General features: G+C 49.3%; 1 protein-coding gene across 1 annotated transcript in view; it reads right to left on the reverse strand.

Moving 5' to 3' along the window:
• Positions 1 to 27331, reverse strand: part of TDRD9 (tudor domain containing 9) — an 89121-nt gene that overhangs the window by 14526 nt on the left and 47264 nt on the right. The window contains exons 22-32 of the mRNA XM_040257606.1: positions 26781 to 26881; positions 24940 to 25113; positions 23489 to 23600; positions 22201 to 22413; positions 21854 to 21943; positions 21147 to 21407; positions 19867 to 20022; positions 18884 to 18954; positions 17412 to 17521; positions 16836 to 16932; positions 1931 to 2069 (exon numbers count right to left, since the gene is read on the reverse strand). Coding sequence (XP_040113540.1) covers positions 1931 to 2069; positions 16836 to 16932; positions 17412 to 17521; positions 18884 to 18954; positions 19867 to 20022; positions 21147 to 21407; positions 21854 to 21943; positions 22201 to 22413; positions 23489 to 23600; positions 24940 to 25113; positions 26781 to 26881 — 1524 coding nt within the window. The remainder of the gene's footprint in view (positions 1 to 1930; positions 2070 to 16835; positions 16933 to 17411; positions 17522 to 18883; positions 18955 to 19866; positions 20023 to 21146; positions 21408 to 21853; positions 21944 to 22200; positions 22414 to 23488; positions 23601 to 24939; positions 25114 to 26780; positions 26882 to 27331) is intronic.

Here is a 27331-nt window from a genome sequence, read left to right on the forward strand (position 1 = left end):
TTAAGGATGAATGCTGATATTGACAGCTGTCACAACACAATCTAACAAAATTGTTTCGGATGAAGTTAAAGACAACGAACTGCTGCCGGAGCCATCTTACAGGAAAACCTGAGGGAACTTCTGCGCCCCTCCCTGTTCCCACACCGTGCCCCCACGGTCCACCAGCCACAGCCAAGGACTGACCTGGGCACCACACTCCTAACTAGACTCCAGGCTCTGACCAGCTTCTCCACTGGCGTCCTTTTCCCATTCCTGGATCCAATCCACAGCACCTGCAGTCACGGCTCCCCAGCCTCCTCCTGTTCCTGGGCAGATTCTCAGGCTTTTCCTGTCTTTGGAGACCTTGACAGTTCTGAGGAGTCAGGTATCTTGGGAGATGCCTCCTAGTTTGGGCTTACGTGATGTTTCTCGCATGACTAGGTTGGGGTGGTGAATTTGGGGGAGAAGCCCACAGACATGAGGGCCCTTCTCACTCCATCACATCAGGATGTGTGTGCCATCACCACAACGGGTCACTGGTGATGCTGGCCTTGGCCACTGAGCCCAGGCAGTGTCTGCCAGGCTTAGTGAAAGCCGTTCACTAAGTCTAGTCCGCTCCTAAAGCAGGGGGAGGGAGTGTTCCAGCTTCACCTCTAGAGTGCTGTTGGGAATTCCCAGAAGCTTGGTCTCTCCTCCTCATTTGTTTATTCAATCGCTGGTTTACATCCCCGTCTGCTCTTGGGCTATCATCCAACACACCACCATTTACCCTGCGGCTCTAACGGCTCTGGCCCTGGCACAGGTGTGCCCTTGTTTCCCGAGGCCATCTTCACTTCCCGGCACTATGAGGAGCCCCGGACTCACGTACTTCCTCTGCCCATTTCTCCGAGGAGCCCCAGATCTTCTTATTGGAAAATCCTATCAGAAACTACCATCAGGGCCCTGGGTCTGTTCGTGGCTGACTACTGGCTGCCTTTTTTTCCGGCTCTCAGAGCGCTGGGGAATCCAGGCATGTGTTTGAGATCATGTACTGTGGCTCAGCTGGTAAAGAATCCGCCTGCAATGTGGGAGACCTGGGTTCAATCTCTGGGTTGGGAAGATCCCCTGGAGAAGGGAAAGGCTACCCACTCCAGTATTCTGGCCTGGAGAATTCCATGGACTGTACAGTCCATGGGGTTGCAAAGAGTTGGACACAGCTGAGCGACTTTCACTTTTCATGAACATGTAACTCGCCTGCATGCAGTCAGACACGAATACCCCTGAGCCATGCCTCTCGGTCATCCTGCTTCACAGCGTGTGCCCACCCTTCCTCTCCTGCCCACCTCAGGCCCTGTCCCACAGGAAGAAACTGGCGCCCACATCCCTCACTCACCCGTTCAACTCCAGTAACATGCTGAGCCATTTCACAACTTGCACTCCTTGGGAATAACTTCACCAAGGAGAAAACAGTGTTTACGTGCATTTTCTTTTCATCTATAGCCTTACTGCTACCAGTCAAGCACTGTTTTCCAAAATTCCTTTTCCCTCACCTGCTTCAATGCAATTATCCCCCAAATCCTACTTGGTGTGTGTACGGGCACACGTGCTCACTTGCTCAGTCATGTCCAGCTCTTTGCGACCCCATGGACTGTGGCCCATCAGGCTCCTCTGTCCGTGGGATTCTCCAGGCAAGAGTACTGGAGTGGGCTGCCATGCCCTCCTCCCGGGAACCTTCCCGACCCTGGGATGGGGCCCACAACACTTATGTCTCCTGCACCGGCAGGCGGGTTCTTTACCACTCAGCCACCTTTCTGATCCTCATGGAGCTCAATACAGGTCTGTGAAAAGGTTCTCATCACAGGGACCATATAAGCCTGTGTTAACAGCACCACGTCAGACACGGCGTGTTGAATGGTTACAAGCAAAACAGGAGTGAGAAGGAGCTCCCACACCATGATAACCGCAGCCTTACCTCCACAATATCCTCCACGCTGAACTGCACGTCAAACGCAAGCTCCATGTCGTGTTCTGGTAGGACTGGGGCACCTGTGGTCGGATTGCACCCCAAGCCACACAGGACGCCCGTATAGCATTTGCCATCTTGATCGACTCTGCACGAAAAGGTTTGAGAAAAGTTACTTGTTAAGCTAGTCGGTTGTTTTCAATAGGTAACTTGAGCTCATTTTACATATATATGCACATATATAAAATATTTATTTATTGAAGTATAGTTGATTCACAATGTCATGTTAGTTTTAGGGGTATGGCACAGTGATTCAGGTATATACACACACACATATACACCTGAATATATGGATATACAGAATATATACATTCCTCTTCAGATTCTTTTCCCTTACAGAGGTGATTAAAGCACTCTACTGAGCTGAGTTCCCTGTGCTGTTTGCTCCCCTGATGCTCGTGTTTTATATCTAGGAGGGCAATATGTTGATCCCACCCCCACCCCCCAATTTACTGCTCTTCCTCCTTACCCTTAACCATGCTTGTTTTCTGTATCTGTGAGTCTGTTTCTGTTTTGTAAATAAGTGGCATATTTCTCCATCTATTGGTGTCCTCTTTGATTTCCTTCATCAGTGTTTTACAGTTTTCTATATATAGGTCTTTTGTTTCTTTAGGTAGATTTATTACTAAGTATTTTATTCTCTTCCTCGCAATGGTGAATGGAACTGTTTCCTTAATTTGTTTTCTCACTGTTAGTGCATAGGAATGCAAGGGATTTCTGTGTGTTAGTTTTATATCCTGCAACTTTACTATATTTATTAGCTCCAGTGATTTCCTGATGGTGTCTTTAGGCTTTTCTATGTTGAGGATCATGTCATCTGCAAACAGTGAGAGTTTTACTTCTTTTCCAATCTGGATTCCTTTTCTTTTTCTTCTCTGATTGCTGTGGCTAAAACTTCAAAACTATGTTGAAGAGTAGCAGTGAGAGTGGGCACCCTTGTCTTGTTCCTGACTTTAGGGGAAATGTTTTCACCACTGAGGATAATGTTTGCTGTGGGTTTATCATATATGGCTTTTATTATGTTGAAGTATGTTCCTTCTATGCCTGCTTTCCAGAGAGTTATCATAAATGGATGTTGAATTTTGTCAAAGGCTTTCGTCTATTGAGATAATCATATGGTTTTTATCTTTCACTTTGTTAATGTGGTGTATCACACTGATTGATTTGCGGATACTGAAGAACCCTTGCATCCCCGTTGTGAAGCCCAGTTGGTCCTGGTGTATAATCTTCTTCATGTGTTGTTGGACTCTGTTTGCTAGAATTCTGTGAAGGATTTATGCATCTATGTTCATCAGTGATACTGGCCTGTACACTTTTCTTTTTTTATGGCCTCTTTGTCTGATTTTGGTATTAGGGTGATGGTGGCCTGATAGAATGAGTTTGGCAGTTTACCTTCCTCTGCAATTTTCTGAAAGAGTTTTGAGTAGGCTAGGTGTTAGCTCTTCTCTAAATTTTTGGTAGAATTCAGCTGTGAAGCCATCTAGTCCTGGGCTTTTGTCTGTCAGAAGATTTTTTATTACAGTTTCAATTTCCGTGCTTGTGATGGGTCTGTTAGGATTTTCTATTTCTTCCTGGTTCAGTTTTGGAAGGCTATACTTTTCTAAGAATTCGTCCATTTCTTCCAGGTTGTCCATTTCATTGGCATATAGTTGCTGATAGTAGTCTCTTACGATCCTTTGTATTTCTGTGTTGTCTGTTGTGATTTTCCCATTTTCATTTCTAATTTTGCTGATTTGATTCTTCTCCCTTTTTTTTTTTTGATAAGTCTGGCTAATGGTTTGTCTATTTATCTTCTCAAAGAACCAGCTTTTAGTTCTGTTGATTTTTGCTACAGTCTCCTTTGTTTCTTTTTCACTTATTTCTGCCCTAATTTTTACGCTTTCTTTCCAACCCTGGGGTTCTTCATTTCCTCTTTTTCTAGTTGCTTTAGCTGCTAAGTTAGGTTATTTGATTTTTTTTCTTGTTTTTTGAGGTAAGCTTGTATTGCTATGAACCTTCCCCTTAGCACTGCTTTCACTGAATCCCATAGGTTTTGGGTTACTGTGTTTTCATTTTCATTCATTCCTATGCATATTTTGATTTTTTTTATTTCTTCTGCAATTTGTTGGTTATTCAGAAGCACGTTATTTAGCCTCCATATGTTCAGATTTTTAATAGCTTTTTTCCTATAGTTGACATCTAATCTTACCACACTGTGATCAGAAAAGATGCTTGGAATGATTTCAATTGTTTTGAATTTACCAAGGCGAGATTTATGGCCCGGATGTGATCTATCCTGGAGAAGGTTCCATGTGCACTTGAGGAAAAAGGTGAAATCCACTGTTTGGTGGTGAAATCTCCTACAGACATCGATTAGGTCTAACTGGTCCGTTGTATCACTTAAAGTTCGTGTTCCTGGCCCATTTTCTGTTTGGCTGATCTGGGTGTGGGGGAGTCAGCCCTCCCACTGTTGTTGTGGGACTGCTGGTTCCCCTCTCGTGCTTGTCAGCATCTGCCTCACTTACTGCGGCGCCGCCATTTGGGTGCCTATATATGTATGCTTGTCATGTCGGCGTCCTGGACTGAACCCTCGATCATCGTGTAGCATCCTTTGTCTCTTTTCATGGCCTTTATTTCAAAGTCTATTTTATCTGACATGACTATTGCTATTCCTGCTTTCTTTCGATCTCCATTTGTATGAACTATCTTTTTTCCAGCCCTTCACTTTCAGTCTGTGTGTGTCCCTTGCTTTGACACGGGTCTCTCATAGACAGCATACGTGGGAGGCTTGTTTTTGTATCCATTCAGCATTTGCCTTTCGGTTGGGGCATTCAACCCATTTACATTTAAGGTAACTGTTGTTAACGATGATCCCACTGCCATCTACTTTGTCGTTTTGGGTTCAAATTTATAAACCTTTTCTGTGTTTCCTGTCTAGAAAAGCTCCTTTAGCATTTGTTGAAGAGCTGGTTTGGTGGTGCTGAATTCTCTCAGCTTTTGCTTCTCTGTAAAGCTTTTGATTTCTCCTTCATATTTGAATGAGATCCTTGCTGGGTACAGTCATCTGGGCTGTAGGTTTTTCTCTTTCATCAAAGTATATCCTTCCATTCCCTTCTGGCCTGAAGAGTTTCTATCGAAAGATCAGCTGTTGTCCTTATGGATACTTACAGATCCCCTTGTATGGTATTTGTTGCTTTTTCCTTGCTGCTTTTAATTTGCTCTTTCTGCTTGATCTTCCTTAATTTGTTTAATACGTGTCTTGCGGTGTTTCGCCTCAGTTCAGTTCAGTTGCTCAGTCGTGTCCGACTCTGTGACCCCATGAATCACAGCACACCAGGCCTCCCTGTCCATCACAAACCCCCGGAGTTCACTCAGACTCACGTCCATCAGGTTGGTGATACCATCCAGCCATCTCATCCTCTGTCGTCCCCTTCTCCTCCTGCCCCCCGTCCCTCCCAGCATCAGGGTTTTTTCCAATGAGTCAACTCTTCGCATGAGGTGGCCAAAGTACTGGAGCTTCAGCTTCAGCATCATTCCTTCCAAAGAAATCCCAGGGCTGATCTCCTTCAGAATGGACTGGTTGGATCTCCTTGCAGTCCAAGGGACTCTCAAGAGTCTTCCAACACCACAGTTCAAAATCATCAATTCTTCGCTGCTCAGCTTTCTTCACAGTCCAACTCTCACATCCATACATGACCACAGGAAAAACCATAGCCTTGACTAGACGGACCTTAGTTGGCAAAGTAATGTCTCTGCTTTTGAATATACTATCTAGGTTGGTCATAACTTTTCTTCCAAGGACTAAGCGTCTTTTTAATTTCATGGCTGCAATCACCATCTGCAGTGATTTTGGAGCCCCCCAAAATAAAGTCTGACACTGTCTCCACTGTTTCCCCATCTATTTCCCATGAAGTGATGGGACCAGATGCCATGATCTTCATTTTCTGAATGTTGAGCTTTAAGCCAACTTTTTCGCTCTCCTCTTTCACTTTCATCAAGAGGCTTTTTAGCTCCTCTTCACTTTCTGCCATAAGGGTGGTGTTAGCTGCATATCTGAGGTTATTGATATTTCTCCCGGCAATCTTGATTCCAGCTTGTGTTTCTTCCAGTCCAGCGTTTCTCATGATGTACTCTGCATAGAAGTTAAATAAGCAGGGTGACAATATACAGCCTTGACGCACTCCTTTTCCTATTTGGAACCAGTCTGTTGTTCCATGTCCAGTTCTAACTGTTGCTTCCTGACCTGCATATAAGTTTCTCAAGAGGCAGGTCAGGTGGTCTGGTATTCCCATCTCTTTCAGAATTTTCCACAGTTTATTGTGATCCACACAGTCAAAGGCTTTGGCATAGTCAATAAAGCAGAAATAGATGTTTTCTGGAACTCTCTTGCTTTTTCCATGATCCAGCAGATGTTGGCAATTTGATCTCTGGTTCCCCTGCCTTTTCTAAAACCAGCTTGAACATCTGGAAGTTCATGGTTCATGTACTGCTGAAGCCTGGCTTGGAGAATTTTGAGCATTACTTAACTAGCATGTGAGATGAGTGCAATTGTGCAGTAGTTTGAGCATTCTTTGGCATTGCCTTTCTTTGGGATTGGAATGAAAACTGACCTTTTCCAGTCCTGTGGCCACTGCTGAGTTGTCCAAATTTGCTGGCATATTGAATGCACCACTTTCACAGCATCATCTTTCAGGACTTGAAACAGCTCCACTGGAATTCCATCACCTCCAGTAGCTTTGTTCATAATGATGCTTTCTAAGGCCCACTTGACTTCATATTCCAGGATGTCTGGCTCTAGGTGAGTGATCACACCATCGTGATTATCTGGGTCGTGAATATCTTTTTTGTACAGTTCTTCTGTGTATTCTTGCCACCTCTTCTTAATAGCTTCTGATTCTGTTAGGTCCATTCCATATCTGTCCTTTAATGAGCCCTACTTTGCATGAAATGTTCCCTTGGTATCTCGAATTTTGTTGAAGAGATCTCTAGTCTTTCCCATTCTGTTCTTTTCCTCTATTTCTTTGCACTGATTGCTGAAGAAGGCTTTCTTATCTCTCCTTGCTATTCTTTGGAACTCTGCATTCAGTTGGGTATATCTTTCCCTTTCTCCTTTGCTTTTCGCCTCTCTACTTTTCACAGCTATTTGTAAGGCCTCCTCAGACCGCCATTTCGCTTTTTTGCATTTCTTTTCCATGGGGATGGTCTTGATCCCTGTCTCCTGTACAATGTCATGAACCTCATTCCATAGTTCATCAGGCACTCTATCTATCAGATCTAGGCCCTTAAATCTATTTCTCACTTCCACTGTATAATCATAAGGGATTTGATTTAGGTCATACCTGAGTGGTCTAGTGGTTTTCCCTACTTTCTTCAATTTAAGTCTGAGTTTGGCAATAAGGAGTTCATGGTCTGAGCCACAGTCAGCTCCTGGTCTTGTTTTTGTTGACTGTATAGAGCTTCTCCATCTTTGGCTGCAGAGAATATAATCAGTCTGGTTTTGGTGTTGACATCTGGTGATGGTTTATCCTCAGGTTTATCCTATTTGGGACTCTCTGGGTTTCTTGGACTTGCGTGGCTATTTCCTTCCCCACTTTAGGGAAGTTTTCAACTATTATCTCAAGTATTCTCTCCTGCCCTTTCTGTCTTCTTCTGGACTCCTATGATTCGAATGTTGGGGCGTTTACCATTGTCCCAGAAGTCTCTGAGGTTGTCCTCATTTTCCTTTTTTCCTCTCTGCCTCATTTACTTCCACCATTCTATCTTCCACCTCCCTTTTCCTCTCTCCTGCCTCAGCTACTCTGCTGGTTCCCTGCAGAGTGCTTTTGATCTCGGTTACCGCATTACTCATTGCTGACTTTATGTCTTCAGGTCCTTGTGAAACATTTCTCCCATCTCCTCAACCCTTGTGGCTAGTCCACTTAATCTCTATCTCCATTTTGTTTTCAAGATTTTAGATCATTTTTACTATCATTACTCTGAATTCTTTTTCACGTAGACTCCCTATCTCCCCTTTGGTTTGGTTTGGTGGCCTTTGCTGCTGCTGCTAAGTCACCCCGGTTGTGTCCGACTCTGTGCGACCCCTTAGAGAGCAGCCCACCAGGCTCCCCCATCCCTGGAATTCTCCAGGCAAGAACACTGGAGTGGGTTGCCATTTCCTTCTCCAATGCAGGAAAGTGAAAAGTGAAAGTGAAGTCACTCAGTCGTGTCCGACTCTTAGCGACCCCATGGACTGCAGCCCACCAGCCTCCTCTGTCCATGGGATTTTCCAGGCAAGAGTACTGGAGTGGGTTACCACTGCCTTCTCCATTGGTGGCCTTTACCTGCTGAATATTTCTCTGCCTTTTCATTTTATTTAAATTGCTGTGTTTGGGGTGGCCTTTCTGCAGGCTGGAAGTTTGTGGTTCCTCTTTATTGTGGAGCTTGCTCCCTGTGGATGGGGTTGGACCAGTGGCTTGTGAAGGTTTCCTGGTTAGGGGAGCTTATATCTATGCTCTGGTGGATGGAGCTATCTCTTCTCTCTGGAGTGCAATGAAGTATCCAGTAGTGAGAGTTGGGGTGTCTATGGGTTTGGCATGACTTTGGGCAGCCTGTCTTTCAATGCTCAGGGCTGTGTTCCTGTGTTGCTGGAGAATTAGTGTGGTATGTCTTGCTCTGGAACTTCTTGGCTCTTGGGTGGAGCTTGGTTTCAGTGTAAGTATGGAGGCTTTTGGATGAGCTCATCCATTAATGTTCCCTGGAATCAGGAGTTCTCTGGTGTTCTCAAGTTTTGGATTTAAGCCTTCTGTCTCTGGCTTTCAGTCTTATTCTTATAGTAGCCTCAAGACTTCTCCACCCGTACAGCACCAATGATAAAACACCTAGGTTAATGGTGAAAAAATTTTCCACAGCGACAGACACCCAGAGAGGTTCACAGTTACATGGAGAAGAGAAGAGGGAGGAGGGAGATAGAGGTGACCAGGAGGAGAGGAGGGGGAGTCAAAAGGGGAGAGTAATCCAGCCAGTAATCAGTTCCCTAGGTGCTCGCCACAGTCTGAACACCCAGAGAGGTTCACGGAGTCACACAGAGAAGAGAAGAGGAAGGAGGGAGATAGGGGTGACCAAGGAGGAGAAGACAGGGAGTCCAAAGTGGAGAGACCAATCCAGCCAGTAACCAGTTCCCTAAGTGTTCTCCACAGCTCAGAACACCCAGAGAGATTCACAGAGATAAGCAAAGAAGAGAAGGTGGAGGGAGGAAACAGAGGTGACCTGGGGAGAAAAGGGAAAGTCAAAAGGAGAGAGCAATCAAGCCATTAATCACACCCCTAAGTGAAAATGGATATGAAAGATTTTATTCTTAAAGGTACAAAGTGTGTTAGTCGCTCAGTCGTGTCTGACTCTTTGCAACCCCATCAACTATACAGTCCATGGAATTTTCTAGGCCAGAATACTGGAGTGGGTAGCTTTTCCTTTCTCCAGAGGATCTTCCTAACCAAGGGATTGAACCCAGGTCTCCTGCATTGCAGGTGGATTCTTTACCAGCTGAGCCACAAAGGAAGCCCAAAAATACTGGAGTGGGTAGCCTATCCCTTCTCCAGGGGATCTTCCTGACCCAGGAATTGAACTAGGGTCTCCTGCACTGCAGGCGGATTCTTTACCAACTGAGCTATCACAAAATTGATAACAAATATCAAAAAGCAAAGATTAAAAATCTAGAGTAGAGGTTAGACTCTCAAAAATACAGTATTAAAAATACAGAACAAAACCACAAAAATTATAAAATACATATATATGAAATTTGCTTTAAAAATAGGGTCTTTTTTTCAAGATAATAGGTTATAAAAATGAAAACTAAAGGAGTAATAAAGAACTTAAAAAATTTTTTTAATTTAAAAATGGTAATAGTAAAAATATTTGTAGGAATTTCCCTGGGGCTGATGTGCCAGCCCAGTATTTTGGATGATGTACTCTGCAGAGAAGTTAAATAACTAAGGTGACAATATACAGCCTTGATGTACTCCTTTCCCAATTGGGAACCAGTCCGTTGTTCCCTGTCCAGTTGCTTCTTGACCTGCATACAGATTCTCAGGAGGCAGGTCAAGTAGTCTGGTTTTCCCATCTCTTTAAGAATTTTCCACAGAGGATCTTCTTGACTCAGGGATTGAACCCTGGTCTCCGACATTGCAGGCAGATTCTTGACCATCTGAGCCACCATGGAGGCCCATGTAAGTCTGTAAGCCCTGCTTGAATGTTAAAGGAAGTGACCAATAAAATCCTAAATTCTGCCAACCCCTAAGGCAGCAACTAATTTCATTTTTGCATTTTCTCCTCCTGTTTTTATATTTAAAAAAATAGAGTATATATAGTTATAAAAAGAGTAAAGTGTTTTTACTAATCCATTATTTAGGTTGCTGATTCTCACTGCACTAGACAAGACAATGTAAAGAATATTTTATCACATATAGTTTTCCCCCTACTTTTGAATTCCCTCCCCAGTGAAGTCTTATAAGCGATATTTCTGGAGAAAGGGTTATAAACTTATGTGTGACCTGTGAAAGAAGTCTAGCACCCAGTAAAAGCTTCAAGATGTTTGTCCCACCTTCCCACCGCAAAACAATCACACACACCAAGAATACAGAACACTACATCCCCTTTGCACAAAAGCCTGCTGCTTCCCGCCACCACCACCAGCTCCTGCCACTTCCATCTCCGAGAGTTTTCCTAAATCCACTCATCCTCTGCATCCCAACAGCCACTGGCCTCGTCCAAAGCACTGTCATCGCCCACTGGGCAGTCAACCAATTTACCCCACATCTACCCCTGCTTCCTCTCGTCTATCTTTGCTGGCTTTTCACAACACGTCTGCTCATCTTGCGTCGTGGCTCAAGGGCTCCCAGCGGTGTCCATGGCATCCTGACAACCACCTCTGCGGGGCTCCGTCGCATAGCACACTCCCAGCCAGGCCCCTGCTTCTCTGGCTTCCCAGCAGGAGGGGCTCCGGCTCCTCCAGCAGGAACCCTGTTGCCACACACACACACACAGCCAGGCCCCTCGACCCCAAGCTCCCTCGCATGTTACAGGCATTAGTTTAAAACACCACTGTCTCAGCCCATGACAGGCTCAACAGATTATCAAATGAATGAACATTTTGAAATACTGATACTATCAAATGAATAAAATATTTTTTGACATTTCATTTTTAGTTGGAGAATAATTGCTTTATAATACTGTGTTGCGTGCTGCCATATACCGACATGAAGCAGGCGTAGGTATACACATATCCCTCCGTCTTAAACCTCCCACCCGTCCCACCCTCTCCACGTTGTCACAGAGCGCCAGGTCTGACTCCATGCATCATCCAGCGAATGCCCACCGGCTCTCTGTCTTGCGTGTGGTGGCATGCGCGCTCCCAGGCTGCTCTTCCCGCCCTCTCCTTCGCTGCCACCCCGCGCCCGCAAGTCTGTTCTGTCTGCGTCTCCACTGCTGCCCTGCAAGGAGGTGCACCACTGTTTCCAGATCCCACGTGCATGCACGCGTGCTAGGTCACTTCAGTTGCGTCCAACTCTGTGCAGTCAGCCCCCCAGGCTCTTCTGCCCAGGAGATTCTCCAGGTAAGAATCCTGGACTGGGCTGCCACTTCCTCCGCCAAGGGACCTTCCCGCTACAGGGACTGGACCAGCGTCTCTTCCGTCTGCCTGCACTGGCGGGCGGCTTCTTCACCACTGGCGCCACCCGGGAAGCCCATATGTATGTGAGGATAAAATTTGTTTTTCTCTTTCTCACTTACTCCACTATGTGTAATAGGCCCTAGATTCATCCACTTCATTAGAACTGACTCAAACGCATTCCTCCTTATGGTTGAGTAACACTCCATTATATACAAGGACCACAGTTTCTTTATCCGTTCATTTGTTGGTGGACATCAAGGTTGCTTCCACGTCCTAGCTATTGGAAATAGTGCTGCAGCGAACACTGGGGTACGTGTGTCTCTTTCGATTATGGTTTCCTCAGGGTATATGCCCAGTAGAGGAATCGTTGGGTTATATGGTAGTTTTATTCTTAGTTTATTAAGGAAGCTCCATGCTGTTCTCCATGGTGGTTGAATCAATTTACATTCCCACCAACAATGCAAGAGGGTTCCCTTTTAACACACCCTCTCCAACATTTATTGTTTGTAGATTTTTTGATGATAGCCACTCTGACTCGTGTGAAGTGATATTTCATCGCAGTTTTGATTCGCTTTTCTCTAATAATGAGCAATGTTGAGCATCTTTTCCTGTGTTTACAAGCCACCTGTATGTTGTTTTTGGAGAGATGTCTGTTTAGATCTGTTTAGATCTTCTCACTTTTCACAAATATTGATATAAAAATACCTTTAAAAATATTTTGGTATTTTTATTTGACTCAATCAATGCAGACCTTTTCCCATCATCTAGATCAGTAAAACTATGAGGAAAACACTCTAGGCAAGCAGTTTTCTTCCTGGTCCTAAACATATACATACACACACACACACTTTCCCCCTCACTTTAATAAAAATGAAAGAGAATCATATTCTAAGTAAACTCAGAGAGACTCAGACTCACTTACACGTTAGATACCGAGTATGTGCTTTACACAACAGTCACCAAAATGTTTCCTTAAATGGCAAGCTCACCCACATTTGTTTTTAATGAATGTAATTGATTATCTCAATTTATACAAAACCTTTCCAAAAGAGAATAACCAGGGCTCAGCAGAGTGAAGGACGACAGCTTCATCACGGCTGTCAGTGATGCATCACGTCACCTCCGCGTTACTGCAGCTGCGCTGAGACTTAGACTGGCCGCTCACCTGTGAGAGCACACACACTGCGACCAGGACGGCCCCACACACGCAGCCGCGGACCAACCCCGCTGGAGCAGCAACTCTACGCTCATCGACTCTAAGCCTTAAACTAATAAAGGAAATCAAAGCCCTGGGTTTAATTCTCTGCTGCTGCTGCTGCTGCTAAGTCACTTCAGTCGTGTCCGACTCTGTGCGACCCCATAGACGGCAGCCCACCAGGCTCCCCCATCCCTGGGATTCTCCAGGCAAGAACACTGGAGTGGGTTGCCATTTCCTTCTCCAATGCATGAAAGTGAAAAGTGAAAGTGAAGTCGCTCAGTCGTGTCCGACTCTTAGCGACCCCATGGACGGCAGCCCACCAGGCTTCTCCGTCCATGGGACTTTCCAGGCCAGAGTACTGGAGTGGGGTGCCATTGGCTTCTCCAAATTCCCTTCTAGGGATCCTAAACACCCTATGTGCATCTAAGAAACGGTGATTAAGACCATAAAAATACTTTTACTTCCTTTACAAAGCACATTTTAGATTCAAACTGAAAACTGCAAAAATCATGACAGGAACAAAAGAAAGTGCACTCCTCACAGCAGGCAGCAAGGCCGCACTACGGAGTCCCCAGCCTGAACCACAGGCAAAGGAGCTTCAGTGGAGATAAGCGCATCACAGCCATCTCTGCAAGGGCCAACTTCTCTCAACAAGGAGCCTTAAACTTCCGTTGCAATATGTGAAAATTACATTGAAACAGAGACCCTTGCGGGGGGAACTTTTCTTGCAAGCTAATATCCTAGAACTCCCCATATGAGCCAAATAAGGAAATCAGCTCAGTTCAGTCGCTCAGCCGTGTCCAACTCTTTGAGACCCCATGGACTGCAGCACACCAGGCCTCCCTGTCCATCACCAACTCCTGGAGTTTACTGAAACTCATGTCCATCGAGTCAGTGATGCCATCCAACCATCTCATCCTCTGTCGTCCCCTTCTCCTCCTGCCCTCAATCTTTCCCAGCATCAGGGTCTTTTCAAATGAGTCACTTTTTCACATCAGGTGGCCAAAGTATTGGAGTTTCAGCTTCAGCATCAGTCCTTCCAATGAATATTCAGGACTGATTTCCTTTAGGATGGACTGGTTGGATCTCCTTGCAGTCCAAGGGACTCTCAAGAGTCTTCTCCAACACCACAGTTCAAAAGCATCAATTCTTCAGGGCTCAGCTTTCTCTTTATAGTCCAATTCTCACATCCATACATGACTACTGGAAAAGTCATAGCTTTGAGTAGACGGACCTTTGTTGGGAAAGTAATGTCTCTGCTTTTTAATAAGCTGGCTAGGTTGGTCATAGCTTTCCTTCCAAGGAGCAAGTATCTCAGAATTTCATGCTGCAGTCACCATCCGCAGTGATTCTGGAGCCAGAAAAATAAAGTCTGTCACTGTTACCCCAACTATTTGCCATGAAGTGATGGGACCGGATGCCATGATCTTAGTTTCCTGAATGATGAGCTTTAAGCCAACTTTTTCACTCTCCTCTATCACTTTCATCAAGAGGCTCTTCAGCTCCTCTTCACTTTCTGCCATAAGGGTGGTGTCATCTGCATATCTGAGGTTATTGATATTTCTACAGGCAATCTTGATTCCAGCTTGTATTTCTTCCAGTCCAGCGTTTCTCATGATGTACTCTGCATATAAGTTAAATAAGCAGGATGACAATATACAGCCTTGACATACTCCTTTCCCAATTTGTACCCAGTCTGTTGTTCCATGTCCAGTTCTAACTGTTGCTTCCTGACCTACATACAGATTTCTCAAGAGGCAGGTCAAGTGGTCTGGTATTCTCATCTCTTTAAGAATTTTCCAGAGCTTGTTGAATAAGGAAATACATTTCCTCAAAAGGCAAATGTTAAATCAATCTGAAGCCTCCATAAAAAAAAAAAAAAAAAAACGCTGTTAAGTTCTCTGTAATGCATACTGTATTAACCTTCAAAGTGTTAAGAGCCTAACAGCATCTCCAAATGCTGCTCAGGCTGTCCTCTGAGGCTCTGCCCACCTCCCCACTCTGCCGCCAGACGCAAACAGCCAGGCCCTGAGTCACAGTGGGGGCTGCAGCATCTGTGAGTCTCCTCCACCATCCTGTGAGCCCAGGAGGGCCCCTCTGACAGCTGGGAAAGCCCAGACTTCGGGGAGTGCCAGGCACGGCTGGAGAGCAAGCCCAGGTCCCTTTCTTAATGTATATTCTCAGTACCCCACCCACTTCCAGTACTTGACAGGTCCCTGCTCTGGTCTCCTGTTTCCTAAGGCTTTTTTAAAATACGGGTCTGGAGCATGGTTTTTTTAAAATTACAAAAACAGCCCGTGAATACACTGGTCAACAACTGAGACAGTCTGTGAGCACACAGGGTGGAGACATGAGCCGCTCTCCGCTCCCATGCTGGTCGTCCAGGGCAAGCGGGCAAGGATCAGGGAGTACGGAGCGCTGGAGGTGGTGGGGAGAGCTCTTACACGGGAGGACAGGTCACAGTGCGCCAAGACAGTGCGTGCCAGAGCTCCTCCTGCTCAGGCTCTGAGTGCCTCCAAATACCTCACTGTCCAGAATTCTTAAAGAGTATTCATCTTGGGTAAAAAAAAAAAAAACAAAACACTGCATTACTCAAGTCCTCAAGAGGTTTATATTGAAAAAAGAGCTGAGGCAGGGTCCTGGACAGATGTGGCGATGCATCCGAGTCAGACCCCCACCCCGCCCCGCGTGGAGCTTTCTGACTGTGGCATCCCACCGGGCATGCTGACTTCACATCTGTCTCCCCTACAAAGACCCAGGAGACGCCTTTATCCTAGAGACGTTTATCACACCATCATTACAGAACTAGAGAGAAACCAAATTCCAACATACAAAGGCACATTAAATTCCTTCAGGGTCAGAGCAGGTCAGAAACCAACACGAATGTAAACAAAACAGGGAAAAGTTGATAAAAGCCACTATATGTCCGCTCAGCAGTGTATGATGCAATGTTTACAATAAATATTTACAAAGACGCCACCGTACTATGGAAATGCTTATGTACTATGAAAAAATTTAAAAACAGAGCAGAACATGTGCACAACCCTGTAAATCAACTATACTTCAATTTTTTAAGTGAGTATATTTATCCAGGTGAACACCAAATAAATACACTGATAATGTTCGTTTTTTTCCCATACAGTATTTTTCTTTTTAAGTAGCATATGTTTTTATAGTAGGGGGAAAAGACATATACAATTATTATTATTATTTTTTAAAGCCCTGTATACCTGAGACGTGACAGCAGATTCTCAGCAGCCCTCACAGGAGGAGGGCTGAGTCACGGCACAGGGCTACCTCCCCTGCGCTCAGCGAGGCTGGTCGATGGACCTGTGCGTGCTCCCAGGAGAGGCGGACGGGGCACGAGCCACGGGCAGGAGCCCTCCTCAAGTGCGCAGGCCCACCTCAGTGTCTGGGGAGGCTGTCTGTCTCACCCACCAGAACGTGGGCTCCCGAAGGCCCAGCCGCATTCCTTTCTTGCGTTCCCCCCACGCCGCAACCCGATGAAGCCCCACAGGGCTGCCTCCTCGGCCATGCCCTGCTATTCCAACACAAGCCCCCTGCTATTGCAACGCACGCCGTGCAAAGGGCGGTGTCTCGGGGCTGCCTGCTGTCTGGCTCGTCCTCACTCCACTCCAGGGGCTCCAGCTGCCTTCTCTGCTCACAGCCCACAACGAGCGGGACCCACCAGCATCCACTGACGCCGCTGCCAGGCAGCCTGGCATTGCCCCCGGGCCCCTACCTACGGACACGCGCTGCCTTGAGCCTCCGCTCTCCCTCCCGAGTGCTTTCGCTGCGCTGTCACCGGGGCCCCCGTGAGAGGCTGTGTGTCCTCATCGGCCCGCTCAGTGTCTTTCTGAACAGGATTCAAGCGCAGCCCCACAAACCACCGTAAACACTGAAGCCAGGGGGCTTGCTGGCAGGCAGACCCCAGGGCGCGTTTCCATCAGCGCTCTCTCCCACGAGGACGCCCGCTTCTCCCGCCGGTTCGGGTCTCACCGGGGCCTGGGGCCCAGGCTGCAAGCACTCCCTACCTGAGCTCCATGACGGGGGTGAACAGCATGCTGAGGAGCGCAGGGAGGCCTGGGATGTGCGGCATCAGGGAGGTCTCCCGCAGCAGCATGGTGGACCCTGCGGACAGGCCCGGCGGGGGGCAGGTGGTCACCGCGGGCGCCACGCCTCCGCTGCCCGCGGCCACGCCCGCCCCGTGCTCAGGTCTCCCGCCCTGCCCCTGCGTGCAGTCGTCCCACAGACGCCAGGCAGGGCAGAGCTCCCCGGGGCGGGTCCCCCAGCCCCCCAAGGGAAGCCCGCCGCCTAAGGCCCTGGCTTTGACCCTGTCCTGTTTGGTTACTCCTCCTCTCCTTCCTCCTCAGGCCAAGACCTGGGTTTCGCCCTCCTGTCCGGCCATGGCCAAGGAGTCCATCCCTGCGCCCCTGCGCAGGGAACAGGAAAGCTGGGACCCTCCAGCTCACAAACTCACACCCGCCGATGCGCTCAGAAGAGAGTCCAGGAGCCGGGCTGCAGGCGTGAGGCTGCTCCCGACCTCAGGACAGACGTCCTGCCCTGGAGTCCGGCGGGGCGCAGGGTGGGCAGCGCGGCCCCTCACTCACCGGTGGTGTTCACGGAGACGGACGCGGCGACCAGCAGCCGCTGGTGTGTGTCCGCGGGGCTGTCGCTGATGACGACCGAGTTGATGCTTTCCTTCTCGATCCAGACGCACCTGAAAAGAGAGCTGCCAGGAGAGGCGGCCCCTCCCCGAGGCAGCGCCTGACGCCGGACCAGGAGGAGCCACTTCGGAGACAGGCCGACTCGCAAACGCAGCGCCCGACCTGCCGCTGGGAGGCCGCAGCCCGTCTCCACGGAGTCTCCTCGCCTTGCTGTCCCAGCCACACCCGGACCCACGTGCTGCCCTGGCACAAACCTCCACCTCCAGCCAGACCGCCGCCCACACTGCCCACCTGCAGTGGCTGCTGCCTGCGTCCCAGCAGGCTGTCCCTGGACACCCGCCTAGGGGAAGCCCGGCCTGGCCCACCTGCCCCCTGCTCACAGCGGCCCAGCAGGGCCCCCTCCATGCCTGCTCCTCCCGAACCTTTGACTCTAATCACGGGCCAGGCTGTCGAGCCCACACTGAAAGCTCTCACGAGCTTTCTGCTCCTCCTGCGGTGGGCACAGTCCACAGTGACCCGCCTGGAGCACGGAGGGAACGGCCTCCGGAGTCTCTTCCGTGAGGGCCCGCACCCTCTCGAGTGCTCACTGGGCACCTGCAGACCCTGGGACCCTTGCTGCACACCGGGGGCTGCACACTGGGGGCTGAGTTCTGCGTTTCTAACAGGCTCTTGGGGACACATCTGCCGCTAGTTCTGGAGGGGACTCTGGGAAACCAGCGATCGTTTCAGATGCACAACATGAGGCTTCCCATGCTTCTCAGCAGGAACCGACTCGTGAGGCTTGGCGCCCCGCACCTCCCAGCAGTCCTCCGCTCTCACTCCCCGTCCTCAGGGGAGCACTCGCTCCAGACCCAGCCTGCACCCTCTGCTGCCAGGACCCTCCCGCAGCCTTCGCCCTGCCAGCACGATGCTCCTGGTCTTCACTCCTCCGCACACTCCGGGTCTCAGACTTCTGAAACCCGACGGCCTTCCGAGTGTGGTCAGGGCGCTCTGAGACACCTCCATGATGTTCCATGAGCCCATCCAGAGCCACACCAGCCCACCGTGAGGTCCGAGGTTTCCTCTGTCCTGCCGCTGTGCCCACTGGACCCGTAACGTGGGAGGCACACCACCTGTGAGGTGCTCACTATGCTCTCCCTAAACTCCTCCCAGAACACAGCAGGCACGACAGACCTGCTGCACGAATGGCGACGACGCTGAGAACAGAAATGACGAGGGCCCTGACGAAGCCCAGGTCTCAGCAGAACGGCTTTCACCTAAGAGAGTGTGGGAGCCTCAGGTCTGCAGCGAGCGCAGGCCAGAGGCCTTAGCAAAGGAGCACATTCCGAGAGGCTAGACATAGGAAAGCTTAGTTTCTGGTAAGCCCTGTGAACAGAGGAGCAGAGAAAGACGCTTCGTGGGAATCTCAATCATACCTGAACTTGGAAATTCTGGTCAGACTGTGACACTTCAGCTCGTAAGGGTTAAAAGGCCCGTGAAGTACCGCCTGTACACGCAAAACATACAAGATGTCGCCGTAAGTGAGACGCCACTTCACTGTCATTTTAAAAATCCAAGTCAGCTCGCAGTTTAAAAGAAAGAAAAAAAGCTACATCTTAGTCATAACGTCTTGAAGATTTAATGGGGGAAAAATGCCTTAAAAGAGGTATTCTCCTGGGATGCACCTATTTCCATCGATGGTTTGCTAACCTTCATATTTTGCATATAAAATATATCTATACACACACACATATATAAGATTAAAAGGAAACACAGTCAAACACTTCTGTGAAAGGACTCTCTTCATTGCAACAGCAGGCCTAAGACCACATAGCCAAAGGCCAGGATGACAAAAGCAGAGTCCCTGACTGGGCTGAGGGGACATGTCCCAGCCAACCCTCCCCGCCAGACGCCTCCGTGGGACGAAGCTAAGCCCTGATGCTGGTTCTCTGAAGCCCACAGCTGTGCTCCCCTCCATCTGACGAGCAAGCACTGGTCACTGTGACTGGAAACGCAGCCTGCCACCCAGCTGCCTGGCTTTGTTGCAAAGCTCCCATCTATCCTGCCTCCTCAGAACTGTCTGAGAGGCTGCCTCCCGGGCCTGAGTCCTCAGAAAGTCCGCCAAATATAATAAACATAATCCTCAGCTTTTAGGCTGTGTAATTTTTTTCACATGGCATCGCCTCTGGAAAGGTCGGCTTAAAAAAAAACCCCAAAAAAAAAAAAAAAAAAAAAGAACTAGTCAAAAGCCCATCTCTACACTAAACTCTAGATTTTTCTCACATTAATACAGGCTCCACAGTGAGAGAAGTAACAGCACTAAAAACCAAAAACAAAAAACCACCGTGACTTCCAGCTGCAACTCAGCTTATAGATTCAAAGTTCTTAACTGTACTTTAGAATAACTCCTATAAATTACCTTGCAGTTTGGGTTACCCAGCTTGTTGGAAGAAAAGCTCTCTAACAAAATCCGGATCAGGTGCTTCTCGTCGTCTTTCACAGGAGATGCCGTGGACGTGTCTGTCAGGCCTTCTACTGATTTGGAAAAGAGACCCTTGAGAACTTCGTGGCTTTGCTAAACAAAATAAGAAAAATTCATTTTGCTGAAAGGAAAACCAGTATTAAAAACATTTTATTCCAAATTAATCAAAGGATTTCACAGGCATGACCTTATCATTAGGTTAGATAATTAAGATGTCATTAAGACATCTTGATGTCATTAGATCATTAAGATGTCAAAAGATAATTTATTGATTCAAACAAAAGAAGACAGAACTCACTAAAGGCTCAGCTCATTAGCCTTTACTCACTTTCAGCCAAAGTGAAAGTCACTCAGTTGTGTCTGACTCTTTGCAACCCTGGACATATACAGTCCGTGGAATTCTCCAGGCCAGGATACTGGAGCGGGTAGCCTTTCCCTTCTCCAGGGGATCTTCCCGACCCAGGGAGCGAACCCAGGACACCAGCATTGCAGGCGGATTCTCTACCAGCTGAGCCACAGGGGAAGCTTTCAGCCATCAGAGAATCGAAGAGTGACTCAGCATTTTTGTACAAAATGTCAGCTTCATCCTGGGACTGTGATCAGGACCCCCAGTGCGTCTTCTCAAGTGGAAGCACAAACCCGGCCGGCTCTATGGTGACGTTTCCCTGCTGGTTTGCCCCCTGCCCAACCTAGTACCTCATCCCCACCAGAAATTATAGAAGGAACCACCTTCAACATGAGCCTCAAAGTGGCATCTCAAACTTTCAGATCAAGAAAGGCAGCTTCAGAAATGGTTTTGAAATAAACAGTTGAAAGACATTTTGAAATGTTTCAAACACTTGAAACAAATATTTTATAAAAGAATTATAAATTCATTAGGGAGATAAATCTTGGATTCCATTTTTTAAAAACTCCTCAAAGAGAGAACATTTTAACATCTAAGTTTCATTCCAAGAAGAAAAAAAAAAAAAACAGCTTCACAACCGGAAACCAACAAGAACAGTACCTGGCCACCAAATCACCTGGCCACCACAATTTGGTCTCAAAGAAACTAGAAGACATTTAGGAAAGAACCACAGATCTCAACACACCAATCGCTGTCCAGCTCTGCAGCCCTTGAGATCCTGTGAGCGGGAAAGGCCCCCTCTGCCTCACTCCCCACCCCGCCCACGGGCGCGCACACGCACACACGTGCTCCATCCACGGGCAGCACACACCTTGGACTCGTAGGGCTCCTCGGCCGGCTCGGCGTAGCCCTGGCTGATGAGGATGCTCCGTACACTGACCGTGTCCTGCAGCCCAGAGGGGAGGTAGGCGTCCACGTGCAGGACGCTGTGCACCATGGAAAAGACCCTCACCAGGAGGGTGCGGCCGCTGACCAGAGCGGAGAAGCGCCGGCTGGCACTGCCACTCCAGCGCTCGCCGCACACCAGGCAGCTCGCCGACGGCCGCACCTTGCAGATCTTGAACTCCAGGGCCTGCAGGACGGAGGGCAGGGCCGGACCCTCAGCCCAGACGCCACCCAAAGCAGACCTGGGCGGGGTCTGCACCAGGGACCATCCCGGGTCCTGCTGGAAGCATGTCACGGTGACCGAGGACCTCACAGGTAAAATCACACAGTTTCGTCAGTCAATGACAAAAAAGCTTAGAATGACTTTTACAAAGCACAGGTGGAAAAGCATTATAAACTTCACTAAGTTTGAAACCCTCCACGTGCTTTTAACTTGCTCCAGAAGTGCTACTAGCAAAAACATCTACAGCAATATACCTTGGGGAAAAAGCAGAAACCAGACTTGGGGAGTACAACAAAAGGAATGCCTTCCTACTCTGGGTCTTGGCCCATCTGCAAGCTGAGGGGCGGGCCCTGACCTCCAAGACCCCTCCAGCTTCACACACTCAGGCCACAGGAGTGTGTCCCCCTCACCTGAAACGGCAGCTCAAGGAACCGGCAGGGCATCTCCCTGAGGACGCCCAGCGCCACGCGCGCTCTGTTCCCGTAGTCCACGAAGAACACCTAGAGGAGGCCAGGTGTGCGTCAGCGCAGGCCTGGCCAGGAGCCCAGACGTGGCTGCCCCAGCCCAGCCTGCTCCTCGGGACTCCCAGGACGGGGCGAGTCCTCAGGCCACTGAGGGAAGGGGCTTTCCATCTGCACCACTTCTCTGATTGTAACTATTTTATATTTAGTTTCCAGGTGAAAAGAAAAAGGCTTTCTGTCAACTGCTGTGAGTCTGCCTCATTTCCGTTTGCGAGATTCATTACAGAAAAACATACCTCGGCAGAATTTCCAGAAACATAGAGGACCTGAGCTCTGAAGTAGCTTTCTTTATCACTGTCGGTGAAGGGAGCCAGGCAGACTTGGTCGGGGTGGGGGTGGACAGGCAGGGGCACCAGCGTGAGGCGGTTTATCTCGGCGGTCAGACTCTTCAGGAACTCCCAGTTTTTCTCATCGGTCCTGTACCCCCAGAAGTGTCCCACTTCAACCACCTAGAGGGGAGGAGGAGGAGACGAACCCTGGAGAGGCTCTCCATCTAGAGGGACAGGCGCGCCTGCTGCAGGCCTGACGTGCCCCACCCCCCCACAGGTCACAGGCTATATTCCCTGGTCCCTAAGGTCCTCCAGGCTTTGAGCTGGTGCTTATGAGAAAACGGGGGTCCCGGTCAAGCGAGGTGAGGGAGTGACACACACGCCAGCACCGCAGGCTCTGGGGCCATGTGAGGTCAGGGCTGTTCCATCCGACCAGCCCCCAGGACCCACCGAGCCCCCAAAGCCCCCACGGGCTCTCCGGGTGAACACCGGCCCCCAGCGCGGCGTGGGGCGGAGTGCGGACGGCCTCGCCTGCTGCCGCCACCACACGGCCCAGGCCACGCTGCTGCAGCCCTCCAGGCGGCAGGAGGCCAGGCTGCTATGGCGAGTCTCCCAGGGAAGGGGACCACGCATTTGCCAGGAAGCCTGGGGCATTTTAACTGAAATTTTATTTTGAAGAAGTAAAAACTACACTCCAATGGATAATGCTGCCGATGCTAGCTTTGCTGATACAACTGAATTACAGAGGCAAACAGCACCAGCCAATAGCACTTTACCTGTACCTTACTGCTACAACTGGTGTTTCTCAGCATTTCAACTGTGCTAACATTTTAAAAATTAAACTTTGATTCTAGGATGAATATTTGTTTCTTTTTCTGTTACAGCCACGTTTCAATTCACTGAGTGAGAATAAGGCAAGCTCACCTAGACCGACTCCAGGCGGCCTTTAACAATGCCCTTAGATGATGCTGGTGTGAGCTGTGAGGGTCCCTCACAAGGAGGTTTCTCCACAGTGAGACACAGGACCACACAGTCCACGGCTGGTCGAATCTGAGGATGAGAGGAGCCATGGACAGAGGGCCAACCTAAGTTATCCGAGGACTGACCCCTTGCTGCTCACGGGCCCAGTGTGGGTGACCAGGGTACACAGGCTGCCTGCAGCCACATCTCCACGTCCACTGCCCCGTGTGTTCAACGAGACGATTCTAGACAAAAACGACGGAAGAGCTCTAAGGCTGGGTCGCACCACTCTCACCTCTGTGACTTCGACTTTGAGGAGGAGGTCTGTGATGGTCTGCGACTTGTCCAGCGTGCTAAAGGAGACGTGAGTGGGATCGACTGTCTGCTTCCGGAAGTCCACGCTCACCCTGTTAGACACCACTCATCTTAAAAGGCAGCAGAGGTGTTACAAAGAACACGTGTATGCTTACATACGTGAAGTTATAATTTGAACCAGTCCACAGTTACTAAAAGAAGGTTTTAATGAAATACAGCCAGTGGTGCCGAATCGCATCTCGTCTCACACAAGAGACTCTGCCGGTGTCCTGCGCTGCCCTGGGGCAGGGGGTGCACCCCGCAGTCACACACTACCCTCTACAAACGTATGCTAATGCTCAAGACCGCCATGGAATTCTGCTTTCAAGGATATAAATTCTAAATCTGGGAACTGCAAGGTTTCCTGACTTGTGGGTTCGGAGGTGAGTGACTCTGACCTTTAGAAAACCACAAGAATCCACAGCTGTGTCGTGTCACTAGAAAGTCCACGCCTAGGCCATGAGGTCATGCCATTAAAAAACACATACACAGTTTCTAAAACACCCAGTCATCACTCATCCCTTAAAGCAGTAACACAGCAAATGCTAAAATGGGGAGATAAAACTCAAGTTTGGGAAAAGGTTTCCTTTTTTTCCTAGTAATTTTATTCTTCTGTAAAGAGGAAGGATGAGAGACCCTGACCCGCCTCTCTGCCCTATCCGCAGACCCGTCTGTTAAGTAAGGTGCCCGGGCAGCCAGGCAGCGGGACGGGTGTGCTGCACATGGCCTCAGACTCAGCGCACCCAGCTGCCACCCTCAGAGTCAGGTCGTCTCACAGCAGCCACACTCGGGGCCACACTTCCCCTCCTGCCACTCCTCGGCTTCCGGTCGGGTGCCTCGGGGACTTACAAGATGACTGAGAGAAAGGACACAGGACTGCAGCTCTGCGGGCTCAACCGAAAGCAGTCCCCCATCGGGGACGCCGAGGGCATTCAAGTGGGTCCAAGGCGCGCAGAGTCGCCAACTGCACAGCAGCGCCCCGGGCCAGGCGGACCCCCCTGCGCTGCCCACCAGGAGCTCCTAAGGGCACTGCCATTCGGTGCCGGGTCAGCCCCACTGAGGACAAGGAAGACCCTCTTATGCTTGAGAAAAGGAGTGACGAGAAGGAGGAAGAAAGGGGCTGGCATCAGGCTCGGTCCCCTCGACTCAACTGAAAATGACACAGTGATTCCGCCCACGCTCCCGGCAGCCTTGACAACAGGTGCCACAGCTGTCACACAGATGCAAACGCTGAGGTTCGAGAGGTCAAGTGATGTGTTCAAGCACACACAGCAGCCCCAGGCCAGTGCTAGGAGTGTGCGCTTAAGCACAGCTAAGCAGTTGTTCAAAAGCGGTATTTGAAGATGTGTAGGCAGCAGGACAGAGTCCTGCCCACTGGCCTCCTGAGCCTACCTCATGTTCCGGAGCTTGGACACAGCCCCTCCTTGCACCTTTGCTTCAATCTCCTCTGCAGAGTGAACACTGAGTTCAAGGGATACTTTGAGCTGAGACATCTTGATGGCCATGTACACGGCAGGGAGCGTTTTAAACCTCTCTGTTGGATTGCGTGAAAACTCCACAAAGGCTCTGCTCCACAAATACAGATAAAAAATAAGCTTATGAGGTGTCTGAAACAGAGGTCAGTGTATATTAATTTCTCTCAAGTTCAGATAAGAGATTTCCAGCTACCCCTCTCCTCAGAACTGCCTAGTAACTCACTTCTCATCGCAGGGTCAATCAAGATGTATTCAAGAGGAAACCACTCACTTAAGAGCAATAAAAATGACAATGCTGCTGCTCTGCTCAGTCGCTTCAGTCGTGTCTGACTCCATGCGACCCCACAGATGGCAGCCCACCAGGCTCCCCCGTCCCTGGGATTCTCCAGGCAAGAACACTGGAGTGGGTTGCCAGTTCCTTCTCCAATGCATGAAAGTGAAAAGTGAAAGTGAAGTCGCTCAGTCCTGTCCGACTCTTAGCGACCCCGCAGACTGCAGCCTACCAGGTTCCTCCGTCCATGGGATTTTCCAGGCAGGAGTACTGGAGTGGGGTGCCATTGATGACATACCATTAAATTAAAAGCCAGTATCGTCCTCACGTATCATGCAGGATAATGTGAAATAAAGACTGACTTCATGTGGAATGTCCAGCTAAGAAATCTTAATTGTCATCACTGGAACAAAGTGATAGGTCTGTGTTTTTTCTATTTTATTGTAGAATAAAATGCAGAGAGAAAACCACACAGCTGAGCAGCTCAGTCACCTCTCTGGTGCCCCTCAAACACCCAGTTTATCACAGTGATGCTGAGGCATGGCCTCCATCCACCCCGCTCTGCAGTGTCCCGCCAGCCCGCCCCTTCCTCTGCAGGTAAGAATCAAACGCGCAGTGTGGGTGCACGCCAGGCACGCCCTGGTATAAACGGGAAAACCCTCTCGTTCACATTTGTTGGTGAATGAATGTCAGAACCGCCCAGGTCAAACACCACACTCAGAAACAGACTCGTGACCCTCCAGCTGCTGTCCTGGAGAGCTCAAGCCTGGGGGAGCTGGAGCCCTGAGGTGCTGAGAGCAGCCCGCTCAATCCTTCCACCCCCAGCACCCCTCCCCACTTCACTGTCCCGCCTCAGCCCCATTTCCACCCCCTCCACTGAGCCCCACCTGCCTGGGGCTCCCTTCACGCACGTCCATTCCACTCCCACCAGCTGTCTCTAGAAGCCGCCAGGTCTCTCCTTACAGATCACTTCTTCCAAAGACTCTAGACCACCATTATTCTCCTCTTCCCTGAGTGTTCCCAACGCAAGAGGTGGAGCAAGCCAAGCCCGCGACATCCCTCCCCTGCCTCCCAGCCTCCTCCCGCTCCCTCCCCTCGTTGGCTCCTTGCTCCTTGTCCCCCAGGTTCTAAATGACTGAAGCAGACAAAGTCTCCTGGGGGCATCTCTGGTGGCCAGCCCACACATGAAATCTCAGCCAGATACACCCCAGTGCAGCGCACCCCCCGAGCACCAGCGCACCCCCCTCATACTACTCAACACCCTGGGCATCAGACCCAGGACCACACAGCTCGGCTCCTTTAGGAGGAACTCGGCTGAGAGCAGACACACAGCTACATTACCCACAGCTGCGCTTCGAGAGCTGTCCACAGTGGCCCTCTGATGACCCCTTCTCCCACACACCCAGTTTCAAGAACCAGCCCCTGTAAAAATGAAAACCTCACGGCTCTTCCGCGACTGCAGTGGAGTACAAACGTGCACGACTTACTTTGTACCATCAAACACGATGGACTTGACTTGGCCACACTGTCTGAAGAGAGACTGCAGCTGTTGGTGGTAGAGAAATCCATAGGGAGGGATATGCTTCAGCTGCAAAACACAGCAGGCGTTAGCAGGGGCAGACCCAGAGCCCCTGAGAGCCACCGCGTTCACAGAGCAGGGCGCCCCGTCTCTAACCAGAGAGGTGGGCCCCACAGCAGGACACTGAAGGACTAACAACTGCTATGGGGAAGTCATAACTACGCTTTAATAACGCACATTAAACAAAGGCTAATTCTTCCACATTGTTCAGTCGCTCAGTCGTGTCCGACTCTTTGTGACCCCATAGACTACAGCACACCCAGCTTTCCTGGTCCTTCATACCTTCTCCCGGAGCTTGCTCAAACTCATGTCCATCAAGTAGGTGATGCCATCCAACCTTGTCGTCCTCTGTTGTCCCCTTCTCCTCCTGACTTCAATCTTTGCCAGCATCAGGCTCTTTTCTAAGGAGTCAGTTCTTAGTATCAGGAGGCCAAAGTATTGGAGCTTCAGTTTCATCAT

Source organism: Oryx dammah, unplaced genomic scaffold, assembly GCF_014754425.2.
Source record: "Oryx dammah isolate SB20612 unplaced genomic scaffold, SCBI_Odam_1.1 HiC_scaffold_16, whole genome shotgun sequence".
Classification (NCBI taxonomy): domain Eukaryota; kingdom Metazoa; phylum Chordata; class Mammalia; order Artiodactyla; family Bovidae; genus Oryx; species Oryx dammah.